This window comes from Kryptolebias marmoratus, linkage group LG15 (genome assembly GCF_001649575.2).
Source record: "Kryptolebias marmoratus isolate JLee-2015 linkage group LG15, ASM164957v2, whole genome shotgun sequence".
Classification (NCBI taxonomy): domain Eukaryota; kingdom Metazoa; phylum Chordata; class Actinopteri; order Cyprinodontiformes; family Rivulidae; genus Kryptolebias; species Kryptolebias marmoratus.
The window spans coordinates 32,389,435-32,403,627 of record NC_051444.1 but is presented as its reverse complement, the minus strand read 5'-3'; the positions used below and the strand labels follow the sequence as shown (position 1 = coordinate 32,403,627).

At 38.1% G+C, this 14,193-nt stretch overlaps 1 protein-coding gene across 1 annotated transcript in view; it reads left to right on the top strand.

Moving 5' to 3' along the window:
* shank2b (SH3 and multiple ankyrin repeat domains 2b) overlaps positions 1-14,193 on the top strand; it is a 370,640-nt gene that overhangs the window by 77,624 nt on the left and 278,823 nt on the right. The window contains exon 8 of the mRNA XM_025008967.2: positions 4,639-4,705. Coding sequence (XP_024864735.1) covers positions 4,639-4,705 — 67 coding nt within the window. The remainder of the gene's footprint in view (positions 1-4,638; positions 4,706-14,193) is intronic.

Below are 14,193 nucleotides of genomic sequence, written 5' to 3'. Positions count from 1 at the left end.
GTAATGTGTCTGCATACCCCTCAGAAAGTAGGTAGTTGCACCTCTGCATGTCCACTTTGCAAATGAATCATTCCTGTGCAAAACTGCCGCTGATCCTGTCCTGGATTACAAAGCGGGATGTAAATATAATGTAAATATAATTTTGAATATATTGTTTTTTCACTGACTCTGTAGTGCTAATATAAATCCCTGTCGTTCCAACCCTGAATAAAAGAGGAGGGTTGAATGTACAGCTGGCAATTCCACGACACAAAACTGTCTTTTGGTGAAATTTGATATTCTAAGAAATTAATTTATGTAATGTGGGATCAGGTGAAGCATTAAAGTTATAAAATTATTTCATAAAGTTAATTTGTAGTTCTAAACATATTTTGAGTGTTTTTTACTCATTTTATTGTCTTGCCACCGTTGATATTCTTCTCTCGTACAGCCTGATCAACATCATAAAATATGCAAATTAGACGATGAGGTCATCTAACAACTTCTAGCAGCTCAAAATGTCACTCCAAGCTCAGATCAAAACTTGAGAGCCCTGGTCACGAGAGTTGAGAAGCTGGCAGGAAGAAACCCATTTTAATGCTGTAGGAGGAGGGAGGAGCTTCTTGGGAGTTCTGATCCGAGTGTCTTGTGGACAATGAAAGGTGTGTGCGAAAACAAATGGCTCACAAACACGTAACTGCAAAACAGTTTTGTGACTTCTTATGGAGTATGCTGGAGCCTTAACTCTTAGAGTCAACCCCATTCAAGATGGCAGCCACAGCCAGCTGACCTTTAAAAAGACAAAAATACTTAATCAAAGGGCCAGTTTTACAGATTTTGAGCTAAAATATGATGTGGATGATGTCAATGCATATATAACTACAACTGATTAATTTTGGAAGTCAGACAAATTCAAGTTGGCCACTTACAGCTAATCAGTATAAGCCAATACAAAGTTGGCTGTAACTCTGTCACTTTACAGATATTGAGATAAAACTTGGTGTGGTGGAAGCTGAGTCATTTGCAACATATACTCTATGTATGACATCTCACAATATTGCATCAGAGACCATATAACGTTTTTTTTTATTTTTTAAGAGTTGATAAAAATGACTACAACCTTATCATATCTCATGAAAAGATGATCTTAGTCTAGATATCTGGCATGAAAGGCACTGGGTATAATGCATTCTTCCATGGACCGCTATACCTTTTGTTTCTAATTGCTTTTTATCAGAATTAGTGTTGAACAGGTCTGCTGTGTGGAAGGAAATATTTATCACTCATCCAATCTGCTTTAAGAACAAACCATTCCATTACGCTCCTCTTCCAGATCATTTGTTTTTCAGGAATCAGTGGAGGCATGCTTACATAACACTTTTGGGTTTCCCCTGAGACGTGTGTCTGCGCATGTGTGTAGGTGTGTGTGTGTGTGTGTGTGTGTGTGTATGTGTGTGTGTGTGTGTGTGTGTGTGTGTGTGTGTGTGTGTGTGTGTGTTTGTGCAACACATCAGAGGAAAACAAAGATGACTATTTTTACTCTGCTGTTGTAATGATATTGAATTGAGGTGTACTGTAAACCCATAACTCTATGAACACACAGAACCAGCACAGATTACAGTAAACATGATGACACAGAACCAACTGGGTCAATGATGGTGCCTTTCAAATTTCTTTGCTGCCCCCTAGTGGACACACGTAGGAATATACTGTATGTGTTTGAGGTGTGGATCAGTTTCTAAAAATTAAAAATAAATCATGAGAACTGAAGAGAAACAGTTATACAAAGGATAAGAAAATAGGTATTAGAAATAAAAGCACAATTAGGAACACCTATATTTTATAAATATATTCAAAATTTTTTGCATTCAGTCATTGTGGTCAACGGTTTTTGATTTCACAAATGGCTTTCTCTATTGATGATAATAATTTAAGGCCTAACATTCCTTGAAGGAATCATATCAGCTACTGTGTTTCATGCTAAAATTTGGTGTGGAAGTAGCTGTGAGCCATGCAAAACACATTCTCAGAGTTCTACACATTGCACAAAATTGTTGATTCAACTTTAGCATCAAAGTTTGGCATAAACACTGTCTGTTTATTAGCCAAATATCTTGTGGACCACTAGATGGATTTTAATGACATTCAGAAAGCAATCATTGAGTGTATCTCTAGAACTTGTCTTTTTGAGTCACCCCACTTCAATATGGCCACCACAGCTACTCAATATGAACAAATGCAAAAATTGCTATAATCCAGTCAATAAAATGCTTAAAGACAAAAAAGAAAGAAACTATAGTTTTCTTAAATACTTGAGGTGGCTAAAGAGCCGCCATTGCACCTGGTGGCTTACCCAAAATACAAAAGTTGCAAAAAACAAAATAACTACCACTGTTCTTGTACACAGTGTAACTCCTACATACTTGAATATATCTTACACCAAAATCATTAAGGTTTACTTGCATTTTCTGTTCAGTTACAGTCCAGATAAACACTCATGTCAAAAACTAAAAACATTCAGTATTAATTATAAAGCCCACAGTTACAGGAAACAACGACATACCACTTTTCTTTTGTCTTAACAATACTGTTTTTGAAAACAATCTTTGCTATTCTGAATTGTTGATTTAACTGATTAAAAACAAAGTAAGTTTTTTTGTGTCTGAGGTCTGTATGAGCCAAACGAGAATGGGAATTTAAAAATGTACACCAAATAATCTATTGTTCCTTTTTTCAATGCTCATTGAAACGTCATTAAAATTATGTTTGTGTAGATTCTCAGTCATTCAGAACATGGGGAATTTAAAACGATTTAATTGTTCTTTAGTTGGAAACATTTTGCTTCCCATCAGGGGAGTTTTTGTATTTCAGTAGTCAATATTCAATATTTTTGAATAAGGAAAGCTTTCATGAATGTGAAGCAAAACATCTTCAACTGCAAAAGAGAAGTATAGTTGTTTTGTTTTTAAAAACATTTCAGAATTTATTGAGATTTTTTTTTGACTGAAAGACAGCAAAATACACCAGATAAAATCATTTTCTCATGCTATAAAACTCATGAAGTTAGGTCTAGTGGGCTAGTAGGGCTAAGCCCTCCCTGGTGATTACACTATAAATGTTAAAATACATAATAAACACAAATTAAAAATATTGTATTACATTTTGTGAAATTTACAACAAAACTGGTGCCAAACAGTCCAGAGACAATCCCCAAGTCTTTCCTAAGTATTAACTTTTTACAGCTCCGTTCAGCCCCTTGTCTTGCCTGGTACAGAATGATTAACAGGCATATTGTCCCGCCCCCTCGGTTTGCTGCTCATTTGGGCTAATTTAGGGTCAGCCCAAGGCCTCAGGCTTTAGCCAATGAGAGTGGACGTACAATAACGAGCCTTGAGCGCAAGTGTATGTGGGCGTGGTTTATCGTGGACTGAGATAAGTGTGATGGATCGTTTTACTTTAAGTCTTTGGGGGACAAACCGGCAGTGAAGAGGTTGGGAGCAGATAGACGCAAGGATATTCAAAGTTTTCCTGTGACCTGGTTTCAGTGAAAGGACTGGCTAACAGGTAGTGTAGCTTACAGATCTTTAACGAGGTGGTTATTAACATTTTTGGATCTCAGAAAAGTTGTCGGAGTGAGCTTCTCTTTAAATAAGGTAGGATTCATTTAAAAAAAGAAGCACTTTCCAATATTGCATGTGTTGTTTGATTTTACCTTATCAGTGTGATTAGTAATTGTGTCAAGGAGTGTGGTGCAGTGTTATGCAAAGCTGTTTGACTGGGAAAAATCATCTGAAATGATTATAGCTGAAACTCTTAATGAAGGGAATGACATATTGGACAACTGACAGAGGGTCTGTGTGAGCTTGGTTTTTGGTGGTGGTTTGTTTTAAGGTTGTTTTTGTGATGAAAAAGAACATAATGTCAATTTATAACAGGTTTTCTTTTTTTCAAATTGGATGTTTCTATTGTTGAAATCTAAACTGCAGAGTTATTATACATCTATTTGTCGGGATTTGGGTTTTTGGTTTTTTAGTTTGTTGTTTTTGTTTCCGTTGGTGTTATTATTTATTTTATTCTGTTATGTTGTTAGTTTGGTTAGAGTTCCTTCTGCCTTTATCTCGTGTGTCTGTGTTTGTTTTCTGTCACCACTCATGCCTCCTCAGTCACTCACTTATCTGTTTACCTGCCACGCCCATCTCCACCTGTCAGCTATTATTATCATTCACCTGTTCCCACTTACCTCATCATCCTCTGTGCTTTTATACCCTGTCAAATCCCCCAACACGCTGTCGGATCATTGTTTCTTTTGTGCTAGTCCTGTGTTCTCCTGTGTCTCTGGTTTTAAGTTTTGTTCTTGTTCTGCTGCCCCGTCAGCTTCTTATTTTCGTTTTAATAAATCAGTTTTTTTTTTTTAGTTCTGAGTTATGAGTCTGCTTTCTGGGTTTGCTTCTGTCTCCGCCGATCATGGCACTATTAGCCCACCCTACAAATATCACCACCATCTGCCACTGGTTGGGTGTATTTTTGTTTAAGGGAATATGTTATTGAGAACACTCAAAAACAGATTTCCAGCAAAAAGCTGACTCTTTTTGTTTTAATGTATGTATTATTATTATTTTCCCTTACAGTTGGCTCTTTTCTGTTTCTTTATCTCTGCAGGTGGCCATTATTGCTGGAAACTTTGAGCTTGCTGAGCTCATCAAAAATCACAAAGATTCAGATATAGGTGAGTCTTGAGTCAGAGGATTTTCCCCATCCTCCCTTCTTAATATTTATTTCTGAATGTCACTTGGAATGTATTTCAAATCCCCAGATTGTCTGATCCTTCTTCCCAGATTAATCTCCCTGTGTGGAATTACAAGCACAATGCCATGGGGACCAAAGTTTATGTTTACATCGATGCAATCCTGATGCTGATTAGGATCAAAAATGATGATGCTGGAGGTGGGGGTGGGGCTGNGGTGGGGGGTGGGGGTGGGGGTGAGGGTATTTGTCCTGTGGTTGGTGTTTGAAGGTGACAAATGAATCTGAGTGATGCAGCTTTAACACATTAAATGAAAAATGTTACCAGCACTTATTTTTTCTGTTTGCTTAAATTTAAAGTTGTCTTTAACTTGATTAGGCATTGATTTATTTTGATTTTGACATCCCATATAGTGACAATAATTACAGCTCACTGAGTACAAAAAACAAACTAAAACAAAGAGGGTGGGAAAAAAAGAAACAAAACAAGCAAATAAAGCGAAATATAATGCAAAAAACAACATTTTTACATAATTGACAAGTGCATTTCTGTTGATTTAAAAAAAAACTGTTGCACAACACTCTGTAAAATATTGACTGTCAATATCCATTATTGAGAGTACCAATAATAATGGTAAACAAAGCTAAAAAATTGTGAGTAACCCTAGTGAGTAGGAATATTTTCATTTTGTTTACATCTCTTCATTCTTTTATCTTTTTGAAGAACTAACCATGTGTCACACATCAAAATGTTAAGCACATGCTCAGATTTATGTAAACAGAGGTTAGTCTTGGGTTAGAGCAAAGGGATACCATATAATTTTGAACAAAACTGACTCACTGATATGTGTATTAGTAAATTTTGCACATTACTTGTGTATTACTACCTTTACTCATGTGAATGAATTGTTTTGGTGCTTGAAATGGATTTACCTTACTTTTAGCTTCAGAAGTAATGCCCAAAATAAAAACTAGTAATATCGTTCTTTGAAAAGGAATGTTTTCTGAGCTAAAGAGGATTAAATAATGACTACATATTTTTTCCCAAACCAAAAATCTTTTAGAAATTAAAAAAAAACACACAGTGAACTACACTCACTGGCCACTTTATTGGGTACACTTGTTCTATTGCTTGTTAATACAAATATCTAATCAACCATTTACATGGTAGCAACTCAAAGCATATAGGCAACTAAATGGGTTGAAGATGAGAACAAGGTATCAGAAGCTGGAAAAAAGGGGAACTAGAAAGGTGGACTTACTAAAGTGGAAGGTGTGGGTATATGCATATAATATGTGACTTATTTTACATATCATTTACACCCCTCATAACTCAACTGTCATGCCATTCTCTGGTGGTTCTCTGGCTACGGGGAATGGCTTCTTTGCTCTCTGGCCAATGGTAATGGCTGTATTAGAGTTACTGTTGTTTACTAAACAAAGATAGGCACAATATTTTTGACAGACACCTGGTTCCACCAATTACACACTAAGAGATTAATAATGCTGCATCATACTGTAATTCAGTCACTTGTTACTCCTGTTCTGAGTGATGTGGAATGTAGCAAGAAAGAGCACATAATAGATGAAACCCTGGGCTTATAGTGTTTTCACTGCCTCGCTATCTTTGTATAATGATGGAAATATTAAGCAATATACAAGTGCAGGCCATTTACCATATAGATGTAAATAACACAGCCATCCACAGAAATTAACAGTGTCAGTGATCACAATAGTCATCCTAATATTCCTTTTGATAATAATAATGATATTAACCACAACCAGAAAAATGTTTAAACTTTGGGAAGAAACTTTGGAGGGTACCACCACAGCACAAGGCTCAATACAACCCTGCAACAATCCAAGCAAAGAAAAACAAACATTCCCATATCAATGCATGAGTACAAAGAGAACTAAGACCAAAAGCAATGTCAAGACTGCCACCAGCAGCTCATCAATACTACCGTGATCACCACACACCTGTGTCCGCGACCCTGAACCACCAAGCCAACAACAAGCAGAAAATAAAACTAAATGCAGACTAAATGGTAAGCCCCAAACAAATAGCCCTGCACAGAAACTATAAGGCATATAACTCAATTTTCACATATATTGAGCTAAAATCTGGTGTAGTAGTAGCTGAGCATCATCCCTAACACATACTTCAAGCCCCAGAAATTGCTTAAAATCTATGCTTAAAACTTTGACATTAACCATTGTCTGTTAGCAAATTATTCCTAGAACCACTAGATGATTCCAATGAAACTCTCAAAATGTAATTATTGTATGTATCTTTACAATTGATTCGTTTTTGGAGTCAACCCAACCAAAGATGGCCACCACAACTAATCAACCCTAAATGGATTTATTACTTCGGTCTTGTTTAAAGTGTGAATTATTGTCTGCATTTTGCTGTTTATGAGATATTTTTCACCTTGCATCGGTGAGAAAAGGAGGTGAGAAGGTGAGAACTTTTATAAACAAACAGAACAAAGGAAATCTTTTAAAAATGTCACTTTTTTGTTTTCTTTGTTATTAAGTTCTGAAAAGATGGCAGATTGTTAGTTTTAGTTCAATTTAACACCTGATAAGTTGACAGTTTTTGTTCCCAAATGACACAAATATCCACAAATCATTTTCTGCTTCAGTGTACAGTACTTTTTAAAATGATCCACTGAAACGAGTGCCGAGCATTGAGCCTTTCAGGTAGCTTGTGAAAGCAGAGAGACAGCTTGGGGATTACAGAGCCTCAGAGAAAATTAGAAAAGATGAACAAAAAAAAAACTCAGGGAAATGGAAGATGAGGTTGAGGGAGGGTAGGGAGGGGGAGAGTAATCTAATCTAAACATGTAATCCTGTGATTGTTGATCTCATCTCATCAGCCTCTCACAGTGACAACCTGCTGAAACTGGAACACTATAGCAAGAACCTCATCCCTCTATTCACGCCGTGTCCCAACTAGGCATGGGTCAATTACCAGTTTTAAGGTATACCTTGGTGTTAGAAAGTTATGAAATCAAAACCACCACATTCCATTCATCCATCCATTCTCTTTAACCGCTTCTCCATTTCGGGTCGTGGGGAGCCAGTGCCTAACCACCACATTTTTACATCATATTGTTTCTACAGTTTAAATGTCCTAAAACAAAATAACGGAGACAGGGTGTATTTTTTTCATTTCCCCCCTCTTTTACCAGGCCTGTTACTCCAAGCTGCCATTGATTTTGTAGGGTAGCCAAAATGTAATTCCCCTAGATTTTTATTTTTTTTTTTAAGTTGTTATTTGTTGGTTGCACATTTTACTTGGCAGATAACCTTTTTTGCATGTGAATCTTGCTTCCATAAGGGAGCCTTTCATGCAGGAAAAAAAAACTGCTCTCCAGTTTGAACTGAAAAAGTTTCACAGATGGGAGTCAAAACATCTTCAACTTCAGAACAGAAGTCTAATTGTTTTGTTTAAAAGTTTTTAAATTTGCTGTGTTCTGAATGACTGAGAATCTACCCCCCCCCCCCCCAAAAAAAAAAAAAGACAGATGTTGCAGTGAGTTCCTGGACTCACTGCAACAACACTGCTTACACACATCATGATTGAAAACGAAGTCTGTTTATCCTGAGAAGACTTGAGGTACGTTAAAACTCTACATGCAGCTTTAGTGCATTTGGATTTTGATCAGAGTGACTTACAGAGTATATTTTACACTGTGTGTTTAATCACAGTAAGCCTGTGGAATTCACAGTTTGTGTTTGGGGAAGTTTATGTAACAGTTTAACCACATGAGTCTAGCATTCACAAGTTCACAAATGTCATTAGGACCTGCTGCTATAAAGTAAAACTAGACGAGAATGTTTTTGCCTGTCTGTGTGTCTCTGATTGATAACAGAATATCTCATGAACCACTGAATGAATTTTAATGAAACTTGTAATGTAATGTAATTACTGGATGTACATCTACAGCTGTTTTTTGTCAGCTCCATTCAGGAAGGTCACCACACCCTGCTGACTTTCATAACCAAAAGAATTGGCAATAACACAGTTTTAAAGATACTGACCTAAATTTTGGTGGTCTTGTAGTTGAAATTATTCCCTAACACATATTCCAAGTGCTAACAAATTAGGCATAATTGAAGTTTTTCCCATTAACTGTTTGGACTTAAATCTGTCTGACTGTTAGCAAAATATCTCATGAACCACTTGACAAATTTTACTGAAACTTTCAGGAAATAATCATTATATACATCTACAGCTCATTAACATTTGGAGTCAACCCAATTCAAGGTAGCTCCCAAAGCCAATTGACCTTAGACAACACAAAAAAGACTGTAATTTAGTCAAGTTTAAATTTCCTGCTAAAATTGGGTGTGATAGTATCTGAGAGGGTTCTCAGTAGCATGTTTCATACACTGACTTACCATGACGATGTCTCTCCTCAGATTAATTTTTGGGTTAATCTGTTCTATAAAACGTCTGTGCATCTGTAATAATCAGTTCTGCTCAGGGGTCTTATTTATAAAACTGGCGTTCACACAAAACAGGGCCTGAAACTTGCGTACGTCGCTTTCCACACAAAGTTTGTGATCTATAAAACACAAACTTGACAAGAAAATGTGCCGTCCCTCATGCAAACTCTGAGCCATGTGTACGCTCATTTTGGAGACGGGAAAAAAGCCTTTAAGCCAACTTTAATCTTAAGTAAAAGTTCATGCAACATTTCAGAATTTTCTCCCCATCACGTTCCTTTCCCTGGATGATCACCAGGGTGATGTGGACGACAGATTAACACATGAGGGAACAGTGGCTCCTCCTTCAGTCGCTGCCTCCTAACCTCCTTTCTAAACCTCCAGAACGCAGAGGAGGCACACTTTAATACCGCTCACACCCATGCGCGCTCCTTTGCGGTAGCGCACTTGTTTAGTTTTTGGCAGACCATCATTTTTCAGCACGAAACCTGTCATCCTTCCTTCAAAAAGTCTCAGTTTGGGTACGCCCATACCCATACCTGTAGCCGACAGACTCTGGTGGTGGCCGGTTAGTCACTTTTTTTCCTCCATCCTAAAATCTGACCACTTTTTCTTCACCTAAGCCATGGTTCTCTCTGTCCCTGTTACGTCCGGGCTCAGACAGAGGGTGAGAGACGTAAGATTAACATTCCCAGACAGTCTCAGGTGGTGATAAAAAAAGGTGTTTATTCTTGTTCGTTTTAACAATAGGGTGGCAAACTAAGGTAACAATGAACACAACCTCCAAACAGTAGTGTGACACATGAAAGAAAATTAATAACCAAAACGAATACGAATTTCAGTCAAAACAAAAGTTAGGTCTCAACTTAAACTTTGTGTCCAAGAGCCATTTGGCCCTGCTTTAAGTAATGGCTGAAAGCCAAACAAAACACAGAAGTTTCAAAAGAAAAACAAGCACCAAATACTTCTGGAACACAAACTACTAGTGCAGAACACAAAGACAAAACACCAGAGGCTTTCAGAGCTAACTGAACTACACAGGTTACAGCAGAAGTAAACACAAGCAACAAAGCTTAAACCAGAGTCCAACGACCAGCAAAAAAGAGGCAAACTGTTCAAAACAAAGGAACAGCTGCCCCGCGTGGAAGGAAGTGAGGGCTTAAATATGGTGGGTCTCCTCAGGGATAGGTGGAACTGACAATTGACTAGCCAATCACGACGTCCATTGGCGGTGACCAGGAAGGAGAGACTGGAAGGGCTGCATTCAATGGTCCCACAGTGGAGCCTGCTGACTCAGCGGACTGTACCATAAGGAGGAAGGAAAAAGAAAAGAAAAAACACACACATGGCCACTGGCCGTAACAGTCCCACTCACTAAATTAACAATGATAACAACATGTTGCCGCTCGCAACTCTTCCTTTTATTTGTAACGCCACTACTGTGGCTCCCAAAAATTATATTTTGTCTGTTCTCCACCTCGCTCAGCAGCACTTCAATTTCTGCCTTGGTGAAATTTAGTTTCTTTGCTCTTATCTCCATGGTTGCCATTGGTAACCATAAAATAACAATGATCAGCTGGCTCATTTACATAGACCTTCACATTCATGAGGTGCTTTGCATTGACCATTTATGGTTGAATGTGGATGTGTGGAGGGCAGAATCTGAGGTGGGGCCTTCTGCGCAAACTTTTAGGTACAGGTGTGATTTATAAAGGGAAGTTGCTTGATGGTGTGCTTGTGCATGGTTTTATAAATCAGATTTTTCTTGGTGTACTCTATTTTCACCTTTTGGGCGTATGTACCCTTTATAGTATGAATCCTACACAATCTTTTATAAATGAAACCCCTGGACACTATGTTGATATAAAAACTGTAAATCTAATTTTCAAATTTAAATGTGTAAAACAGATGTGTTTCAATTGTGTATTGGGACTAATGTTTTGCCACTTGGAGGGGCATGCTGTGGTTAATATCTGCTGCTCAGCCTGTCGGGGTAAATAATTAAAATCGCACATTCAGATTTCATTCAATCAGCAGAAGGTGGGAAGAATAATGTGCCTGTCACGTCTGACAGGAAAACACAGGAATATTTGTTGGCAGACATTGTGTTACTGCCTGATTAGTTCAGGTTAAATACATGAATAGGAAAGTGAAATGAACATCAGCTCTCCGTGTTATTACTGTCTCAATAAGGTGGTTATGAGTTAATCAATCAGCTTGTTCTCATTTATTCCCACCCAGAGAGGGGACTAATCTAACTTCAGTTTTAACTGCATGAACAAAGTGAATTATCTCACCTGTTGGGTTCATTTCTAAATGAGCTCCTGTTCGCAGAGAGTTGTGAAGTAGGCCACAATGTGATTATTCCAGGAGAAAGAAAGGCTTCTCACAGAACACTGACAGAAATTTACATATGATGTTCCTCATGCACAGAACATGTGAGACTGTGACCTACATTTTGTTTTCAGACAGAAATTAATTTTTTTCTGTACTGACAAATGTTGAAACACAGTCAAATATACAGTCACGATTAAAAAAAAATTCTTTAAGATATAACATATATATTATTTATCAGGTCTTAAAATAAGGTAAGATCATCACGCTGTTACTATTTATTGAACAACATGTAAACTAAAATGCAGAAACTGAGTCCATCCACAGGGTTTAAGAGTTCCGTATCAACCAGATGCTGCTGATCAAATGTATTGATCATCTGATAGTTACCTCTGTAAAAGCAGGAGTTCAGAGGTTTTTTAGACATGGTGTTCTGGAGCATACAGGTGTGTGTTAACACAAAGATATCAACAGTGACCTTAGAGATCATCAATTTTCAGCATTCCAGAAAAAGAGAAAGATTATTCACAAGTGGAAAACATTTAGGACAACTATCAATCTTCCCAGGAGTGGATGTCCCAGCAAATTTACCCCAAGATCAGACTGTGCAATGCTCTGTCATGAATTTTGGTGTTGTTGGGGTTTTGTTCTTTGTTTGGGGTTTCTTGTTAATCTTGTTTTGGTTTGGTTGTCTTTTGGGTCTCTGTGTTAATGTCTTGTCACCATTTACCTCCCCAGTAGTTTTCCATTCATGCCTGCCATGCCCACCTCACCTGCTCCTCGTCTAGTCCACAGCTGCAACCAACCTTCATCTCTCCCTCAGCCTTTAAAACCGGTCTCTGTCTCTCCATATGACTGGGTTATTCTGTCAATAGGCAGGGAGATGGAGGTTGGTTGCAGCTGTGGACCAGACGAGGAGCAGGTGAGGTGGGCGAGGCAGGCATGAATGAAAACTACTGGGGAGGTGAATGGTGACAACACATAAACACAGACACCCAAAAGACAACCAAACCAAAACAAGATCAACAAGAAACCCCAAACAAAGAACAAAACTCCAACAACACCAACATTCACGACATGCTCATAGAAATTAGCTTGATCTTAGACTCTGCAGGCCTCTGTTAGCAGGTTAAAGGTTAAATGTCATGACAAGACAATTAGAAAAGAAACAACAAGTATGGATTTTTTAAAAGGATTGCAGAAGAAAGGTTCTTCCAAGTGCTCCACATTTAAAGGTATAAATGTTCAAATCTCGTTACAATTCAGATGAGCCACTAGCTGTGTGGTAATATATTGTCAGCTTTAGGTAACTTTTGAAACAATGTCTTTTGGACAGAGATGTGGAGATGTTTACGTATATTATATAGCAGAACTTTTGGAAATTATTCATAATTTCACAGTGACATGTTTGGCATATTAGCACAAAGACCTCATACCAACTGTCAGCACAGTGAGGGAGGGTTGATGGTCTGGGCTCCTTGCAGACATTGAGTCGACCATGAACTCCTCTGCAGACCAAAGGATTCTGGAGTTCAATGTGAGGCCATCTGTCTGACCGCTGAAACTGGGGTCAAACTTGGTCATAACGCAACAGAACAATGATCCCAAACAGCAGCTGATTTACAATAGAATGGCTCAAAACGAAAAGAATCAAGGTACTACAATGATCCAGTCAGAGTCCAGAACCCCACCTTGACTGAAATGCTGTGGTGGGACTTTCAGAGAGCTGAACAAAAACCAGTGTCTGCAAACCTCAATGAACTGAAGCAATGATGGAAAGAAGAGTGGGCCAAAATTTCTCCACAACCATGTGAGGTACTGATAAAATTTGACAGAAGATCACTACTGAGAGTTATTGTTGCTAAAGGACGTTCTACAAGCTGCCTAATCATCAGGTATATGCAGGTTTTCACACTTTTTGTTATTGTGGGCGATTTGATTTGTTGACAATTACAGTTTGAATTTTTCCAAATTTAAAACTTGAAAAGAAACATATTATTAATGTTCTGATAAAAACTTAAAAGATACACCAAAATTAAAAAGCAAACAATCTCAAAGTTATCAAAAATGTTGGCGAGGATGTGGATCCATCAATGTAAACCATTCACACATCTTCTGTAAATGTAATAAAATAGCTATGTTTTGGGAAATGATATCTATTGAATTGCTGAAGGTGCTAGGGTATGAAAAACCAGGAACCTTCTTGGATCTATATCTGGGTAGAATTTCAGAAAAAACTATGACCACTCCTGACGACTACCTGGTCAACATACTGCTGGTAGCAGCCAAGAAAGCAGTCACCAAGAACTGGGGAAAGGAAACAACGCCAACAAGAGCTCAATGGATAACAATCATAGAAGAAATATATTTATTGGAAAAATTGACGTACGTGCTGAGGCTACAAGAACACAATTGTGGGGAAAATAGGGAAAATGGACCCTCTATAAGGCTTCAAATATAGAATGAGGACAAAAAAAAATTAAAATGAAAAAAACAAAAATACAAATATTGTCCATCCATCCATCAATTCTCTTCCTCTTATCCGGGGTCGGGTCGCAGGGGTAGCAGCCTAAGCAGGGAGCCCCAGACTTCCCTCTCCCCAGCCACTTGGGCCAGCTCCTCCGGGGGAATCCCAAGGCGTTCCCAGGCCAGCCGAGAAACATAGTCCCTCCAGCGTGT